Source organism: Nansenia antarctica, assembly GCF_963989245.1.
Source record: "Nansenia antarctica genome assembly, chromosome: 2".
NCBI lineage: Eukaryota > Metazoa > Chordata > Actinopteri > Argentiniformes > Microstomatidae > Nansenia > Nansenia antarctica.
This window is the reverse complement of record NC_137675.1, coordinates 80207208-80226122: the sequence shown is the minus strand read 5'-3', so window position 1 is coordinate 80226122 and position 18915 is coordinate 80207208. Positions and strand designations below refer to the sequence as shown.

At 46.5% G+C, this 18915-nt stretch overlaps 2 protein-coding genes across 2 annotated transcripts; one reads left to right on the top strand and one right to left on the bottom strand.

Moving 5' to 3' along the window:
* Positions 1-33: 33 nt before the first annotated feature.
* LOC308151607 (apoptosis regulator BAX-like) lies at positions 34-2107 on the bottom strand. Its single transcript, XM_080524508.1, has 6 exons — positions 2077-2107; positions 1874-1904; positions 1474-1635; positions 1029-1173; positions 727-831; positions 34-582 (listed from the first exon to the last, which is right to left on the bottom strand). The coding sequence occupies exons 1-6, from the start codon at positions 2096-2098 to the stop codon at positions 439-441; spliced, it is 609 nt and encodes a 202-aa protein (XP_080380634.1). The 5' UTR covers positions 2099-2107; the 3' UTR covers positions 34-438.
* Positions 2108-2526: 419 nt separating this feature from the next.
* aldh16a1 (aldehyde dehydrogenase 16 family, member A1) lies at positions 2527-17498 on the top strand. Its single transcript, XM_080524764.1, has 16 exons — positions 2527-2908; positions 5659-5758; positions 6044-6170; positions 6406-6563; positions 7208-7285; positions 7803-7990; positions 8775-8933; positions 10219-10377; positions 13039-13271; positions 14655-14760; positions 14962-15173; positions 15351-15518; positions 16008-16212; positions 16514-16699; positions 16824-16949; positions 17320-17498. Exons 1-16 carry the CDS (start codon positions 2819-2821, stop codon positions 17494-17496), a joined length of 2472 nt encoding a protein of 823 aa, XP_080380890.1. The 5' UTR covers positions 2527-2818; the 3' UTR covers positions 17497-17498.
* Positions 17499-18915: the final 1417 nt, after the last annotated feature.

Sequence of the window (18915 nt, the reverse complement as noted above, 5' to 3'; positions counted from 1 at the left end):
ACTTTATTCAATAATATTATTACAATTGCAGGTTGTCTCACAGTTCTTTTCCTTTTAAGGCACATATACCTGAGCAGGGTGGCAACAAACATGATGACATAGTGATTACATACAGTACACTGGCCCAAAACTTGGTTGGTTGTATAAAAATCTATGTACTAGGCACTCTTGGTTGCTTGCTTGAAGTGACTACCCTAACTAATCATATTACTATAAAACAATCGGCATTTCATTTTAAATACAGTATTTATCCAGAGTGACCTTCAATATAAAAAGGTAGATTGTGCAATGGAATTGGTAAACATATATAGTTGTGCGTGTGTGTGTGCGTGTGTGTGTGTGTGTGTGTGTGTGTGTGTGTGTGCGTGCGTGTGCGCGTCAGGCACAAATGGAGTCAATACCAGAATCCTAAAGATTAATTTTAAAGATGTATTAATGTCAGGTCCCCTTGGCTATCCTGAAGGTAATGAAGCTGCCCAGCAGGACTCCTCCGAGGAAGACGAGGGTGATGAGGGAGGCCTGTCTGCCCATAGGAGGCATCCTCTCTATCTCCATACAAGCCAGCTCTGCGAAACTGTTCATCTAAGAGAGGAGAGATAGCATGGGGGGGAAACAATTAAACACATGCTAGCTTTAAATGCTTGCATGCTCACACACACACACACACACACACACACACACACACACACACACACACACACACACACACACCCACACACATCTTACCCATCCTCCATGATCCCCAATCCAGGCCAGCAGCCTCTTCCGGAAGTATTCCAGAGTTGACTTGAGAATGTCTGTCACTAACTGAGGAAGTAACGCCTTCACCATCTAAAAGAGGGAAAATTGTGTTTTAACACGCACTCACACACACACACACACACACACACACACACACACACACACACACACACACACACACACACACACACACACACACACACACTACTGCAGCATTTACATATAATGTAATGTTGGTAAGAAAGAAATTCAGAATACTCTGAAACCAAATTTTTTTTTAAACATACCCCCACAGCTAACTTCCCTGCCACATAGAGAAGTGCAGCAATTCTTTCCCAGGTGATTTCGCCGTCAATAAACACTTTTTCAAGCACCAAGGTAAAGTTGATCTTCTTGGACTTCAGCCAGGAACTTTTCAATCCATCAATCGCACTGACGGTTGGGTAAAGAGAGATATAAAAGAAATCAGACAATGCCAATACTAAAATACACATGCACGCAATAACCACTTCCTCTGGATGAAATTGTCACTTTTCTCATGCTAGTATAGCCAGATAAAAGTATCAAACCACCTGTTAAAAGGCACCAGAATACAGGAAATGTATGTACTCTGTTAAAGATTTTCTGGGGGACGAGCCACAACCCCCCCCCCATACATTGTCCCACCCATAAATTCCATACTTCCCACGCCCATGATCTGGGAAAAAAAGGGGAAACATTTATGGGACTCACTCTGTGACCTCGATGTCATGTTTTAGCTTATCTCCAATGATTCTGATCAGCTGAGCCACAGCTTTCTCCTGCTCCTCACATCTGGACTCCAGAGTCTCCGACGGGAGAGAGAGAGGCTGGTCCACATAGGCAGGCAACTCCTCCAAGTCCTCCTGCATCACACTGAAGACACCAGAACAGATGCATTTTTTTCCACCAGGGTGTCAACACACTTAGGCACACACACACACACACACACACACACACACACACACACACACACACACACACACACAAACACACACACACACACACACACACACACACACACACACACACGCACACACTTACAGGTGACATGTGTTATTATGGTCTGACAAATAAAAGGTCGTTTGTGACTTTCTGTGAAAGTGAAACTCACCCTCTTAGCACGGCCACTCCGATCCTCTCATCTGTTGAATTGTGCACACGTGAAAACCGAAACCAGCTCATTAGATAATATGCAAAATTAGGACAAAGTAATACAATAACCATGACAGTTATGAAAATACATCTTGAAATATGACTGAGGTCGTATTATGTGAACAGTTTTGCTGCGGGGGTAAAGTTATTTCAGGGCTTTACCTGACGTTCCTTCACTCGGCATCTTACGTACGCGCAGTCTACACTTTTAGGAAGTATGAATCGGCGCATGCGCGGCGCATTGGAGGATTGTACATGATGGCTGTGTTCGGAATGGCATACTAGCATACTACTCATACTAGATATGACGTAGATTTTGAGTATGCAGTGCGTTCACACTGTAGAGTATGTGAAATTTGAGTATGCAAGAAATATACAGTATACTAGATTTTCGGTCGGCTGGTATTGGCATACTTATTATGAATTTAGTAAGCAGTATGCAGTATATACTAATTGAGTATGCTAGTATGCAGTATGCTAGTATGCCATTTCGAACACAGCCGAGGATTGTACATGAGGAGTCCACATGGTAAATGTGTCCGTGTAGAAACTAGTGTCAAACACCAAATGCGCTTGCACACTTTGAAGTTCTGGCAAATCCACAGAGGGTAGGAAGGAGTGAACACGCACAGGTCCTCGCCGGAGAGTCAGCACGTTGTTGATGCAGTCGCCGTGGGGAGAAGAACGAGTCATCTGCTGACATTTCTTGACAGTTTCGTGCGGCAATTCCCAAAGCTATTGACCTCGTAGACTTCTCTATCCATCAAGTTAAATATCCTCCTGTCTTTTGGGACTCTGACGGACTACTAAACTTCACCGCTCTCTTGCTGTCATTCCATTACTGATCAAACAGTGTTGTGTTGTTGTTCAAAACAACATTACTTGATCGTGCAACTTTAATAGTATGGCTGGTAGCACCACCCAGAGCGTCTACGACATCTTCCGATCCATGGAGCACGGACCAACGAGTTCCTCCAGCACTGCCACAGCACAGGTACTGCAAATACTCCAATCAAATGTCCAAACATTGCACATGACGATGACTTACTAGCCCCTATATACATTTGCTTAGTACACATCATCTAAATGTAAATACGGTGAATCCTAGCGACAGAGATGTGGCATAATGACATACTAATAATGTCCATTCATTCGTGATGGGGGATTTGGATGTCTTACTCACGCTCTACTACGATCATGTGTTCCGAGTGGTCTAACCATGTGAAGTGTAGAACTAGTTAGATCACAAGGCAAACATGTGACTGATAGACAGATTGGGAGTCAAGTTGGGGTGGGATGTCCCTGGGCAGAGGACAGAACGGGACAGTCTGTCTGGCTTAGCACTGCCCTTTCGACAGCTTAACCACCAGGTCCAGTGTAAAGTTCAGAGATGGAGCAAGCTGGAGCTGTTTGGGAGAGCATTACGCTGGGAGTCGGGAACTAGGGAGGGAACGTGGTGAAAAGTGTACTCTGACCTTCCCCATCTTCTCTGTCAATAGTTGATCTACTCCCTCCAGGACCGATTCGTTTACGGTTGTTTTTCTGGATTGGAGGTGTAGTCCTCCTTGGCCAATCGAATGTGAGAGCAGCTAAACTCGGGAACTCCCTTTCTTGTGTATAGTCCCTACTATAGCCTCTAAACTTTTTAATTATTGAGAAGAATGTGTCAAATTGTATTGCCAATCTGAATGATAACAATCAAATGAATGATAACAATCAAACTATTAGCTATACAGTGTTTGAAAGTAATGGTATGTAGGTACTAGGTAGCCTAGTACTAATGCCACACAGATAGGCCTATCCCTATGTAACAACACTATAATAACTACCGCGTTATGCTTAATCATGATGCAAAATGTTTTCTTTCTTTTTTTATTTCAAATGTTTTTTATTGTTCTATCAACGCTCATTGCTTGTTACGCTTGTTTTATGTTTTTAATGCAACAATAGCTTAGATGCCAAAATAGTGAGGAGGAGGGTGCTATAGCCAGGTCTGGGCTAGATCAGTCAGAGGGGATGTCTTCCCCTTGTTGGACTTCCTGGTCCTCTTGCAGGGGGGTCCGTCTCTGCCCCCCTTTGCCTCTGTCTCCCTCACTTATCACGGTTCCTCCCACGGCTCCTCTTCCGGGAGGGACCCTGCTGCTGCTGCTGGCCCAGGGTGTGGCTGGAGGAGCTCGGCCTGGCCCCCTCTGCTCCAGGGCTCGGGTGCCGGCTACACTCCCCCACCAGTGAGGGGCTCTGGCTACCCTGGTGGCACAGATAGGTCGTCCCAGGCCCAGGTAGGGGGCTGGCGCTACCTTGGGGCACCAGAGTGGAGGTCCTAGGCCCAGATAGGGGGCTCTGGCCTAGCTCAGACACAGAGAGGTGGGGCCTGTCCGTTGCTCTGAACTGATCCAGTGACTGCAGCTGGGCTCGTTGTCCTCCTTCAGGCGCTTGAGTGCGGTAGCGTACATCTCGCAGTCTCGAAGCCGTTTACTCCACTGCCAAACCGCTGGTGGAGGTGCCTCGAACACACCACCACCAGACTCGCTGACTGTCTCCGTCCGAGGCTGGGGCTCGTTTGATACCTTGTTTGATACCGACGGTTCGGGAACCTTCTGCGGACAGGGGGTCAGTGCGAGCGCTGCCAACGCCTCGGACAGGTGAAAGGAGCTGGGGAACCACTGAGTCCCTCCCAGCGGGACAGTAGACGGCTCGCACACCTGCAGGGGTTTAGACACCCAGCGTACCCTCTTCCTGGGCGGCATCTGGAAGATTCAAGAGAGACCGTCCTATGCAAGTAGAGTAGAGTAGTACTTAATTAATTAAGGGGAAATTCACTTTCAGCAGATAGATAGATCCACATATTAGGACAACATGCAGTAATACACAGTAGACATTAAGCTATTACCACAAAGTTCTTGGTTTAATTTGTGTATTTTCATGTTTCAAAACTCAAACTTCAAACTTTTGTTTTTGATATGTTTTCATAATGTGTATTAGATTCATAATAGCAAGGCAAAACAGCTTTAGTATCAGGACAGAGAGCCCGAAATGCATGATCTTTTAAGGCTCAGGGATTCCAAATTTCTAAATGAATTATGTAGTAACTACAAACTGAAAAGATTCTGTGTCTACTCTGTACTTACTTGGGCAATCCACCCGGTGCAGACGAATGACAGGGATCCTTCTATCTTTGGCATCAAGTCGCGTCCTTAATTATGACGTCATCCACACGGCAGCCTCCTTCTATGACCGGTGCATTTCCTGTCAGCCTAGCCCTGACAATAATAGTAAATAATAATAATAATAATAATAACTTTTATTTGTATAGCACCTTTCCTACAAACGTTACAGCTCAATGAAGTTAGACACTAAATAGCTTATATCAAAAAAACTGCCCCACTCAGAAAAAACAACTTAAAATAACTTTAAAAAAATAATAATAATAAAACACACAGCTGGCTTTGTGACAGCCCTACAGAAAGGAGCACAGCACCAAAAAAATAATGCTTCCAACAGATTGTCATTCTCTTTCACTTCCCTTTCACCATAGAAGTGAACAGCTCGCTTTCGTTTTGTCAATGAAATAAGTTAAGCAGCTTATATATAGACATAAACAACCTCTTTCTCTCTCTCTCTCTCTCATACACACTCTCTCTCTCTCTCTCTCTTTCTCTCTCTCATACACACACTCTCTCTTTCTCTCTCTCTCGTACACACACTCTCTCTATCTTTCTCACACGCTCACTATCTGTGTTCCAGGCATGGCTGGAGCATCACTCTTGTGCTCTTGGCCTGTTCGTCGATGGGAAGTTTGTCCATCCGGCGGACAGACAGACGCGCAGTGTAGCTGACTCCAAAGGTAACAGAACTCTATCCATAGAGGAGAAAGATCCCTCCTATCTTTATTCATCTCACCCCGCCCCTCTCTCCTATCTCCTCACCCTCTCTCTTCTCTCTCTCTCTCTCTCTCTCTCTCTCTCTCTCTCTCTCTCTCTCTCTCTCTCTCTCTCTCTCTCTCTCTCTCTCTCTCTGTCTCCTCTCCTCTCAGCTAGCTCTAATGCTTTCCCATATGAACTATTCATTTCATTACACTGTTTTGAAACTCTTTCTCTCTCTATCCGTCTCTCCACCCTTCCCTCTCTAGGTGATAGTGTGTGCAGCACGGTGTGTGCGAAGGAGGAGGATGTGTCTCTATCTGCGTCCTCTGCAGCCGGTGGCTTCAAAGCCTGGAGTGTGCTAACCTGCCACCACAGAGCCAAGATCCTACTCAGGTACACACTACACAACTCTAACCTGCCACCACAGAGCCAAGATCCTACTCAGGTACACACTACACACTAACACTAACCTGCCACCACAGAGCCAAGATCCTACTCAGGTACACACTAACATTAATCATGCACGTGTGTGTGTGTGTGTGTGTGTGTGTGTGTGTGTGTCCGTGGGCCTGCGTCTGTGTGTGTGTGTGTGTGTGTGTGTGTGTGTGTGTGTGTGTGTATGTGTCAGGTTGGTGGGTGGACTGCAGTGGCATGGCCAGTGTCTGTCAGAGCTGTGTGACATGTCCCAGTCTCCCAGTTCCCCCTCTGCACTGGTCAGACTGGTCCAGTACTACGCCAGCTGGGCTCAGCTCAGAGACACACTCATTCCTGACTGGACCCCACTGGGTAAGTGTGTGTGTGTGTGTGTGTGTGTGTGTGTGTTTTTGTGTGTGTGTTTTTGTGTGTGTGTGTGTGTGTGTGTGTGTGTGTGTTTTTGTGTGTTTGTGTGTGTGTGTGTGTGTGTGTGTGTGTGTGTGTGTGTGTGTGTGTGTGTGTGTGTGTGAGTTGTAATGGATTTTTCACATGTATGGCATTTCATAATGCTCTATACTGCATCTTGTAAAGGATCTTTAACATGTATGTATGCATGGTGTATCCATGTTCACACAGAGTGTAACAGTGGAGTATTCCTGTGGGATTGTTGAGAGTCTGGCTGTCCTGGTTATGAACACAGAGGCCTGGTTGTGTTCATGGACTGTGATGGAATGCAGACTCGTTATCAATGTTGTGATTATGTTGACAATATATCAAATGTACAATGTGAGAGTTGGGTGGCAGTCTTTTTGAAAGCCTCCCATTGTGAAGTCATTTGACTGTCCCAACTCGAGTTGTGAAAAGATCATTTTCTTTACTAAATATTATACCTAGATTTAAAGCAAGTTCCTATCTTGAGTCTCGTTATTAAGCCACAACAGAGTGCATCGACACATGTGTGTGTTTGTGTCGCCGTGTGTGTGTGTGTTAATACTCTGCATGTGTGTTTCTTTCAGGTGTGGTTGCAGTGGTTGTCTCAGATGACTGCTCTCTCTACTCACTCATGATGAAAGTTTTACCTGCGCTGGCCATGGGTACGTCTCTCTACATACATTATGTTATCTGTTGCTTGTTGTTTCTGTGTTTTCTGTTTTTCCCATATTGTTAGCGTCTTTGAGCCCCGGAAAAGCGCTATATAAACGCAGTTAATTATTATTATTATTATTATTATTATTATTATTATTATATACACACGAGAGAGAGAGAGAGAGAGAGAGAGAGAGAGAGAGAGAGATATCATAGATAAAGATAAACCAAGTATGGATAGCGATCTTATCAGAATGACCAAAGGTTTATTTCCAAGTGTGTTTTCAACATTAGCAAAGGACTGTTCGAGCAAATCCTGGATAGACCCTGTTTTTATCTCTCACAGATTTTTTTTTCACAAAACTTTATTGAAAGGCACTTTTATTTTCTACAACACAGGACCCCGTCACATTTGTATAGACATTTAAATTATATAGAAATACATTTTCCTCAACATAATTAAAAGTCACATTCCATTACAACAGCACATTCTATTGACACACACGCACCATTCTTGTTTCCCAGGCAACGCAGTGGTGGTGATCCCTGGCGTGGGGACAGCTGCTCCTGCTCTCCTATTGGCACAGGTGTTTGTGGAGACGGGACTTCCTGCTGGGGTGCTGAACGTGGTGACAGGAAGTGATGTCACAGTGGGGGCCAGAGTGGCCCAGGACCCCAGCATCAGCTACGTCACCTACAGTGGCAACAAGAAGGTGGGTGTTCTGGAGAGGAAACAGGTAATTCTGGAGGGGCTGGGGTCATTGAGACAGCCCATGTTCGGTGCCCATGTTAACGGGTTAGAGCAGCCATACAGCCTCTCGTGAGACGCGGGTCTCAAGCTTGTGTCTCGCTGGCTGCCGCGGCACACCAACTAGAGAGTCGGACTCTCGCCTATTTTTTCCACGTGCCGCGCGTGGAAAGGCAAAACTCAATGCACAAAGACAGGGCTGGCAGTAGCAGCTCCACAGTCAGTGTATGGAAGCCGCAACAGTGAGAGCCACAGCGGTTCCGCCATGCACATGCGCTGCGTGTACACAGGCGTCCGGTCTGAACCGGGCTACACTCTTCTGTGTGAGGAGAACCTGCATGTGTGTCACGCAAAGCTGGACTAAATGTAGGTTGCGTTGTATTTGTGGGTTTTAATTGAGCTGGTTAACCTTAACTAGTATGTGAGTTGAAGCTAAAAACATGTTCCGTAAAAGACTGGACTCATTGGTACAATCGCACTCCTTTGTCTGAAGGTAACCCTCCAACTCTAAAAGGGGTGTTGTTCAATCTTATAAAAGAAACGTGTAAAGGATTGCAACTTGGTTTATTTACATGGAAGCTTGAAATTGCAAATACGGTAGATTTGAGTTAGACGTGAGTTGAAGCTAAATGTTGGTTGAATATGACCTGACTTAAGATAATTATTCTCTCTCTCTGTCCATCCCTCCTTCTCTCTGTGTCCCTCACCTTCACCCTCTCTCTCTCTCTTTCTCTCTCTCTCTTTCTCAGGATGGAGAGATTCTGTGTCAGGCCACAGCAGGTATGGGAGTGCCCGTCTCTCTCTCTCTGTCCCTGGGCGCCACCTGTCCCTTCATCATCTTTGAGTCTGCAGACCTGGACAGCGCTGTGGATGGAGTGATAGAGATAGCTTTCAAAAAGAAGAAGGAGGTGAGACAACTCACATTTCATCAGTTGGTTGATTTTCTCACTTGTTAGTTTTTTATTAAAGAATTCTGTCTGAATAATCTAGTGTAGGGCAGCAGAGCCATACATGATGCAATTCCCTCAGGGCTTAAAGTTCTCCGGCACGGTGCCAGATTTCCGGCGCGGGGGAATTCTGAGCAAAAAAACCCCTGCAATTGCGGCTTTGCGCCGACGTGGTGGTGGGGGCGCTGTTTCATAAATAAGTTAGCTTTCGTGTTTGCTAGCGAAACAGCTGATAGTTGATGTTGACTGCTCAAGGAGAATACATATTTGAAAGTACAGAATGCCTGAGAGCCTTATATTGCATTATATTACATTATATTTTGAATGGTCATCTGGTGCCTGAATATTGTTTTTTCCTTTACATATATAATGACATTTCCACCATAAATTGATGGAGAAAGGGCACAAATTGGTGCATATCAATTCACCAGAATGCAAGAAATTAAGTGTTTGATGCTCGTTTAAGGACCCCCAGACAGCCCTGCTTCATGGGTCCCCCCCGATGTCAAACACCACTGGTACCACCTCCGCCTCATTTTGAGCCAGGAAAAACCCTGAGTAGTGACGGGAAGCCTTATGGGACGTGGTGCCAAGAAGGAGAATATAAGTGATAGTGGCTTAATAAGTAATCAGTTTGTTCTTTTAAAGACATGTACTGTATATATTTTATTCTGTATTGTTATAGTGATAGTGGCTTAATAAGTGATGCAATCAGTTTGGCCTTTTAAAGACATCTAAATATATTATTATATATATATATTTATTTTGTATTGAGTATAAAACAGTATTAATGCATTTTAACTTTGAGACATATATTTTGTATTGACTATAAAACAGTATTAATGCATTTAAACATTGAGACAAGAAGCTGTCTTCTGTACCCGCTCTCCCAATATCTCAAACTGTGACCCCCCTCCCCAAGAAAAAGTTTCAGGCACAGGATATTTTTCCCACTTTAAGCCCTGAATTCCCTACATGACCACAGATGGGCACTGTTGTATCATGTAAGATGTAACACACGCACATAACCACACACACACACACCTACACACATGCATAAACACACACTAGAAACGAGCTATTAAAACAAAGTGTTGCATTGTTAAGCCCAATTCATACACTTTTAACCTTAACTCAACTGACCTCACTATGAGACACACCAATCTTACTTTCTCTCACTTGTGTCTGATATTGACTCCTCTATCCTCTCTTCTCTCTCCCCCCCCCCCCTCCCCCTCCCCCTCAGGTCCAATGGGTGCTGTGTGTGCAGGAGCCCGTGCTGGACAGTGTCGTGGCCCGTCTGAAGGTCCGTATAGTAGGGATGAAGTGTGTTCCTCTGCTGAGCCAATCAGACCGGGTGCTGGTGGACGCTGCAGTGCAGAAGGCCCAACAGCAGGGGGCAACAGTGAGTCTTTACTGAATCATAGTAGCCCGTGATTAACCACACTGTGTGCGTGTGCGTCTGTGTGCGCCTGTGTGCGTCTGTGTGCGTCTGTGTGTGTCTGTGTGCGTCTGTGTGCGCCTGTGTGTGCCTGTGTGTGCCTGTGTGTGCCTGTGTGTGTCTGCGTGTGTCTGTGTGTGTCTGTGTGTGTCTGTGTGTGTGTGTCAGAATCATAAGCTATAACATGAAACCTCTGTCTTTATATGTAATTATGGAGTATTTTCTCTTTATACGTATGTCATTAGAATGTTCTATACTAGCAGCAGTGTTTATTATCAAAGGTACAGTATCACAGTTAATAATTTGCGCGATTTGGTCGCTGGCATGGCACGGCTAGGCTGGCCGGCCGCGCGGGTTCGGTCCCAGGCTGGCAATACAGATTAGGGCTGCCACAAACGATTATTTTCATAGTCGACTAGTCACCGATTATTTTAACGATTAGTCGACTAATCGGATCATAAATTACAGCTTTCGCACAATTACTCAATCGCTCTTATTTAACTATCATCTTCTAAATCAGCTTCTAAATTTAGCTTGAAGTTGTTAGTTGTTGTAGGCATGTGCTAACTAAAAATAAAGACAATTAAAATGATTGTTCACTCAAAAATAGATATTTTAATGAACTTTGCAGATTTATTTCTGGCATCACTTGCATGTAATGTAATAGATGTAAAGAGTAGTAGAGAGTGCAAACTGCTGAGTAAAATGAGGTAGGCTAGGCACTAGGCAACCAAAAGAATACAACAACTAAAATAAATACTTGTACAGAGTACAAAAGTTTTGCTTTGCTTCACTCATCTCTGGCATCAAACATACATTTTAAAGGTATTGAATAGTGCTGCAAAATAAAATGAGGTAGGCACTAAGGCAACTAAAAAAGAGCAATTATCCACAAAAAGAAATGTTTGTAGAGAAAAGGTTTGGTCTCAATCAAATAACATAACAAAGAAAAGTGCAGGAGACTGAGCAAAGAAATTGTTTCTCTCCTGTGTGGACTATTCATTCATAGCGAGGAAATGCACGTTGGCATCTTGACAAGATAACTATCCATAGTAGAACGCGCCTTCTTAGCACTGTAACGTTAAGACAACATTTTTAGCTATTTGATAAGTATCGCTTTGATGACAACGTTACAGCACATAACGTAAAATAATGTAAGAAGGCTTTTAACGTAACGATATCGTTAGCCAATAACAAGCTAACTAGCTTACCGAGACGAGCCATCGTCTTCCTCGTCATCTGCCACAACGTGCTTCCTTTTGAGATGCTCGCGCATCATAGACGTGCTGCCATGATATTATGAATAAGCGAGTTCAGCTTTGCAAATTGTATATTTTACATTCTTTTTTTCAACGTTGTGGTTGAAATGCTCCCACACTTTAGACGTACGAGGACGGGAAGACATTTCTCCGTTTGTTTTTCCGGGGATGTCACGTGTGTCCCGGATGACCGACACTGCGCATGTACATCAAAGACACTGGGAGACACTAGCCAGTGGCAGCTTCAGGGAAGAAAAACGAATGCTTATTGCTTATATTGCATCTTGCATATTGCATATTATCCCCTTATTGCAGGCCGGCATTGTAAATAAGAATTTTGTTCTTAATTGTCTCGCCTGGTAAAATAAAAGTAAAAAAAAAAAAGTTTGTTTTTAAATTTCAGCTCCAAAAAAACATGCGACGACGTGGATTACCAAATATGTCGGCGACGATTTTGGTAATCGACGTCGTCGCGACTAGTCGACTAATCGTGGCAGCCCTAATACAGATGACAACGGCAACGGCGGCACCGCGCTGTCGCTCTGGTCCACTGCCTGTCGTCTTGCCCTGAACTCCCGGCCATCTCACCTGCCCCCCACCTCCCCCTGCCCTTCTCTCGTCTCACCTACACTCACTGAACCACAACCATCGCCTCACTGCTGCTGCTGCCACCAAGGCAGGCATTCTCCGCTGCCGCCGCCACATCCATCGAGGCTCCCAGCAACATCAACACCGGACTCTACACCACCCCCCCCCCCCTCCCCGTTCGCTGACTCTGTGTTTCCATGTTACTTGTTGTTACTTGTTGTTTTTGTGTCTCCCCATGTGTATCCCATATTGTCAGCGTCTTTGAGCCTTGGAAAAGCGCTATATACATTTAATAAATTATTATTATTAGTTCAAGTCTAGCATTGATATTGCAGAGTAGAGCCATACAAAGGACACCGGGGTCAGTGTTTAAGCTTGTCAGTGTCGGCGCGTAAGTGGTGTAGCACACAAAGGTGCATGCCATATCATCGCACGGTCCCTGGTTCAATTCCGCCCCCCCCCCTCTCCCTCCCCCATCCGTCCTGTCAATCTCTACTGCCTCTATCCCAATAAAGCATAAATGCTGTAAAAACATATTAAATTTAAAAAACGTGTCAATGTCAATTCCTCTGCCAGCTGATCAATTGCAGTTCCAGTCTAGCATTGTTAGTTAGCTGGTTAGTTTAGGTCAGTGTGAAAGCTAGTCACTCTGCCCTAACACCTCGCATCGTTAGTTAGTTAGTTAGTTAGTTAGGTAGTTAGTTAGTTAGTTAGTTTAGCTCAGTGTGTAAACTAGTCCCTCTGCCCTAACACCCATGTACCCCCCCCCCCTCACCAGCTGATCCAGCCGTGCCCCGTGCCCGCCTCTGGTGCCCTCTACCCCCCCACGGTGCTGTGTGGCGTGGCCCCCTCCTGCCCCTGCGTGGTCACCCCGGCCCCCGGCCCCCTGCTGCCCCTCCTCTCCTTCAGGAGCCACGGGGAGGGGGTCACTCTGGCCAACCACAGCCCCCACGGACAGGCTGCCTCCCTCTGGACGGAAGACCTCACCCTGGCCCTGGAGGCTGCCAGGAGGTATGGAAGACAGACACACACACACACACACACACACTCACTCGCTGTCACATAGACACTCACTGTCACAAACACACACACTCACTGTCACACACAGCACCACCCTTTCATCAGTCTGTGGTCACGAAGGAAAGGAGACCATGACAACAACAACTGTATTAAAAAAAAAAAAAATTTGAAATGATTCACACTCCTCCCATCCCGAAAACGCTATAGAAGTATCAATTCACACACCACCCTCCTCAGAAATAGTTTCTTCCCACAGGCAGTCAGCTGAACAGCTGAACCATGCGCACTGCACATGGTACTTTACACCCTGCACTAAGCACTGTATTATACTGTATTGTTGTTTTGCTTGTATTGTGTTGTGGACTATGTTTGTTTGTGTGTGATACTACCGAGAGAGACGAGGCTGAAGAATGTCATTGTATTAATACATGACAATAAACTTGAACTTGAATTTGATATATTGAGGCACAGGGCTAGGGATAGGGATAGCTGTTGGGGCTAGGGTTAGGGATAACTGTTGGGGCTAGGGAGGGATAAGGATAGCTGTTGGGGCTAGGGATAACTGTTGGGGTTAGGGATAACTGTTGGGGCTAGGGATAACTGTTGGGGCTAGGGATAACTGTTGGGGCTAGGGATGGATAAGGATAACTGTTGGGGCTAGGGAGGGATAAGGATAACTGTTGGGGCTAGGGAGGGATAAGGATAACTGTTGGGGCTAGGGATGGATAAGGATAACTGTTGGGGCTAGGGATGGATAAGGATAACTGTTGGGGCTAGGGAGGGATAAGGATAACTGTTGGGGCTAGGGATGGATAAGGATAACTGTTGGGGCTAGGGAGGGATAAGGATAGCTGTTGGGGCTAGGGAGGGATAAGGATAGCTGTTGGGGCTAGGGATGGATAAGGATAACTGTTGGGGCTAGGGAGGGATAAGGATAACTGTTGGGGCTAGGGAGGGATAAGGATAGCTGTTGGGGCTAGGGAGGGATAAGGATAGCTGTTGGGGCTAGGGATGGATAAGGATAGCTGTTGGGGCTAGGGAGGGATAAGGATAGCTGTTGGGGCTAGGGAGGGATAAGGATAGCTGTTGGGGCTAGGGATGGATAAGGATAACTGTTGGGGCTAGGGAGGGATAAGGATAGCTGTTGGGGCTAGGGAGGGATAAGGATAACTGTTGGGGCTAGGGGTAGCTGTTGGGGCTAGGGATAACTGTTGGGGCTAGGGAGGGATAAGGATAACTGTTGGGGCTAGGGGTAGCTGTTGGGGCTAGGGGTAGCTGTTGGGGCTAGGGCTAGGCTGTTGGGGCTAGGGGTGTCCCAATGATCCCGTTTAGCACCTACTTAATCTGTCTTAACCCTCTCTGTCCCTGTCCCAGCCTGTGTGTAGGGTCTGTGTGTGTGAACTCCCACTCTGTGGCCGACCCCGTCCTGCCCATGTCGGGGCACAAGGACAGCGGCTCTTGCACAGACGGAGGGAAGGAGGTAAGGAGAGGAACACTCATCGGCCGTCCTCTGTCCTCACCACGTATATCTCTGTGTCTGATTGGCTATAGCTTGCTAATTACTGACAGAAGGCCCCCGGGATTTGGCTAGGCCACAGCAATAGAATGATGATGCTACGGTATATCTTGAATGGCAGTTGTCTCTAACGCTAACCCTAACCCCCTTACTCCTCTGTTCCAGGGTCTGTTCCAGTACCTGCGCCCCTCCTCCTCCTCTTCCTCTCCTCCTCTCCCTCGACCATCCCCTACCAGAGATGCGGGCATGGCTACGCGACGCCGAGTTGGACCTCTGACGTTACACGAAAGAAGAAGATCCCCTGCTTCAGTAGATTACGCCAAGTTCGGGACGGCAGCAGCCCCCGTCATCATTCCTGAGGGATTGGACCCATCCAGGTGTGTGTGTGTGTGTGTGTGTGTGTGTGTGTGCGTGCGCGCACGCGTGTGCGTGTGCATACAGAAGTGTAGATGTATTCCCTCTTTGAGTAGAGGTCTTAACGAATGGCTGGAATAAAACACCCTTATCCTAACTCTCGTTTTCTCTCCCTCCCTCCCTCCCTCCCTCCGTCTCAGTGTCCCTCGTTCCTACCTCCAGTTTGTGGGGGGTAAGCCATGTAAGTCTGAGTCTGGCAGCAGTGTGTCAGTCATGTCCCCAGGGGGCGCTGTGCTGGCCCACTGTCCTGACGGAGGGAGGAAGGACGTCCGCAACGCAGTAGAGGCGGCCACTAAAGTCCAGCCTGGGTGAGCTCAGCTGTGTGTGTGTGTGTGAGTGCGTGTGTGAGTGCGTGTGTGAGTGCGTGTGTGAGTGCGTGCGTGCGTGTGTGAGCTCAGCTCCTGGCTGTCGCTGAATCCCACAGCATTTTATCCAAAGCGACTTACAACAAATACAATTGTCTAACTTCTAGCCCCTAGACCCCTAACCCCTAAAGCCCAGACCCGTATCTCCTACATCCTAACTGCTACACCCTAACCGCTACACCCTAACCCCTAACTCCTAGACCCCAGCCCCTTTTGCACTAGTTCTACCTTGTCCTCTGATTGGCCATCTAGCCTTTCTGCATTTTACACATGGTCACAATACCCTATATACAATCGATAAAAGCACACACACAATAATACAAAGATACAAAGTGTGTTCCATCCCCTAACTTGACGATGTTGTGAATGAAATACACGGGGGTGGGGGGGGACTGATTATTGATTATTGAAGTCCTCCATCTTGTCTGCCAGCTGGATGAAGAAGAGTCCGTCTGCACGCGCTCAGTCCCTCTACTCCCTGGCCGGGAGCCTGGAGAAGAAGAGGCAGGCCGTGGCCGCGTCACTCCACTCCCAGACCGGCTTCTCATTGGAGGAGGCTGACCAGGAGGTGGAGCTCAGCGTCGCCCGGCTGTGTGATTGGGCGGCCCGCTGCGACAAAGACAGAGGAGATTCCCCGGTGAGACTTTAGCCGTCTCGTCTGAAACCACCAACCAGCTGACCAGAAACTTGTGTTCAGGTGTGATGTGTGAAGTCCAAAAGATGAGATCCGATCGGACCACCCCAGTGTTTGAATGACTCAATGCAATGTGAGCACCAGGGAGAGATATACAGTAGCTGTGTGAAAAGGATCTCAGCCCGGTCAGAGGTTTGAAACTGAACTACAAGCAGTGGAAAAGTACCAGAGTACCGCATCTAACCTTCTCATTGGGAGTAATATGTACCACAGCTGAAGTTGTCCCCTCTCTCTCTCTCCGTAGCCCGTCCCCCAGACAGGCTCCGCCCTCTCCATCCCTGAGGCGTTGGGTGTGGTGGGCGTGGTCCTCCCTGACTCCAGGCCCCTCCTCTCTCTGGTGTCCCTGCTCGGAGCTGCCGTCGCCATGGGCAACGCCGTCGTCATGGTGCCCAGTGAGGCGCACCCGCTTCCTGCGCTTGAGTTTATCCAGGTGTGTTTTTGTTTGTCATTCGACAGGACACTTTGCTGTGTGTGTGTGTGTGTGTGTGTGTGTGTGTGTGTGTGTGTGTGTGTCTGTGTGTGGGGTCCTAAACGCCTCCTCTCTCTCCCCCTAGGTGCTCCAGGCCTCAGACCTTCCAGGAGGCGTGGTCAACATCATTACAGGAGGCAAAGATCAGCTGACCCGGGCGCTAGCCAATCACAGCGTGATCAAGGCCATATGGTACTGGGGCAGTCTGGAGGTGGGTTTGAGCCCCATACACACACACACACACACACTCACACTCACACTCACACACACACACTCACACTCACACTCACGCTCTCTCACACACACACACACACACACACACACACACACACATATACACTCTATACTGATAAACTCATCATACACACACCCACACACACACACATTCAGTCTCTAAACATGACCATCATGTAAATGCAAACTTGCCCTCCTTCTGTCCCCTGCATACACACTCACATACACACACACACACACAAACACACACACACACACACAAACATTATGTTCTCCTTAGTACTGAATTGCCTTGAACTGTAGTCCTGCGTGTAACCCCGCCCCCCCCCCTCCCCTCACTCTCTCAGGGTTGCCAGTACCTCCAGCACACGTGTGCCAGCCCTCTGAAGACCCTGTGGCTGCACACAGAGAATGATGTGCGTCTGGACGGAACGTGTGACTGGACACACCCTCATCCCTCGCTTCTGGAGGAGATGTGGAGGCAGGCCGTTCAATGGAAGAGTGTCTGGATCCCCACCGCCTAGAGAGGGAGGGAGGGAGGGAGGGAGGGAGGGAGGGTGGAGAGAGACAGAGAATGAAGTGGTGATAGGGGAAAGAGAGATGGGGGTGGGGGGGGGGGGGGGGTTGAGAATGAGAGAGAGAGAGACAGCAAGAGAATAAATATATTAAAAGATTTATGTGTGATGGAGGTGGGGTAAAGTTATCCAGGGTCATGCCTTTTCATATTCTGGGACAGATCTTACATAATGCACTTAACCGAGATGGACGGACAGACAGACAGACAGACAAAAAAAAAGTTATTAGAATACTTCCGCTTTTACACGTAGCAACGTCCAAAGGTTTCTCAATTCTAGTCATTGGGAGCAACTGTGTGTAGGTTACTGTTCCAGCCTAGTGCTAACACACTTGACCCCATACTAGTTAAATTATGAAGCCTAGTGCTAACAAACTTGACCCCTACTAGTTAAGTAATCACTGAGAGCTGAATCCTGACTTGAGATCTCGACTTTCACGTAGTTCACACATTGAAGCCAACAAGAGATTTGCACCAAACATTGAGTTACACTTACAGATGTCCATTTAGGATTTGGCCCTTAATGATTAACTTGACTAGAAGCCTTGAAGGATATGACGGTTCCTTTACAACAACAAGCCTTATAGAAGGATATGACAGTTGTGTATCCTCACAACAGAGAGGACTGTAGGCCAAAACATTCAATGGGAATAAAGCCAAGTACACAGATAAGTATTATAAGCTGTCATAACCTGTTATGATCACGGACTACCTCTGGCACTCCTATGCTTGGTCATAGTGCTACTATGCCTGGTCATAGTGTTATTATGCCTGGTCATAGCGCTCCTATGTCTGGTCATAGTGCTACTATGCTTGGTCATAGTGTTATTATGCCTGGTCATAGTGCTCCTATGTCTGGTCATAGTGTTATTATGTCTGGTCATAGTGTTATTATGTCTGGTCATAGTGTTATTATGTCTGGTCATAGTGTTATTATGTCTGGTCATAGTGTTATTATGTCTGGTCATAGTGTTATTATGTCTGGTCATAGTGTTATTATGTCTGGTCATAGTGTTATTATGCCTGGTCATAGTGTTATTATGTCTGGTCATAGTGTTATTATGCCTGGTCATAGTGTTATTATGCCTGGTCATAGTGTTATTATGTCTGGTCATAGTGTTATTATGTCTACTCTGGTCATAGTGTTATTATGTCTGGTCATAGTGTTATTATGCCTGGTCATAGTGTTATTATGTCTGGTCATAGTGTTATTATGCCTGGTCATAGCTCTGATGTGGATGCTCTATACAGGGAATCAGCCATTGACAGCGTACAATAATGCCACCTCATATTTTGTCTCATGTGTCTTATCAATAAAATAGTTAATTAATAATTAATACTTTCTACATTAATACTGTATGATTTGATA

What these genes read in the sequence shown, in the direction of transcription:
- LOC308151607 (XM_080524508.1), bottom strand. Translation starts at nt 2,098, where the DNA reads ATGCCGAGTGAAGGAACGTCAG. An exon ending in CATGACATCGAGGTCACAGA is followed by an intron (nt 1,174 to 1,473) that starts GTGAGTCCCATA and finishes CCCAACCGTCAG; the next exon opens with TGCGATTGATGGATTGAAAA. An exon ending in CAGGGAAGTTAGCTGTGGGG is followed by an intron (nt 832 to 1,028) that starts GTATGTTTAAAA and finishes TCCCTCTTTTAG; the next exon opens with ATGGTGAAGGCGTTACTTCC.
- aldh16a1 (XM_080524764.1), top strand. Translation starts at nt 2,819, where the DNA reads ATGGCTGGTAGCACCACCCAGAGCGTCTACGACATCTTCCGATCCATG. An exon ending in TTTACCTGCGCTGGCCATGG is followed by an intron (nt 7,286 to 7,802) that starts GTACGTCTCTCT and finishes CTTGTTTCCCAG; the next exon opens with GCAACGCAGTGGTGGTGATC. An exon ending in GGTACTGGGGCAGTCTGGAG is followed by an intron (nt 16,950 to 17,319) that starts GTGGGTTTGAGC and finishes TCACTCTCTCAG; the next exon opens with GGTTGCCAGTACCTCCAGCA.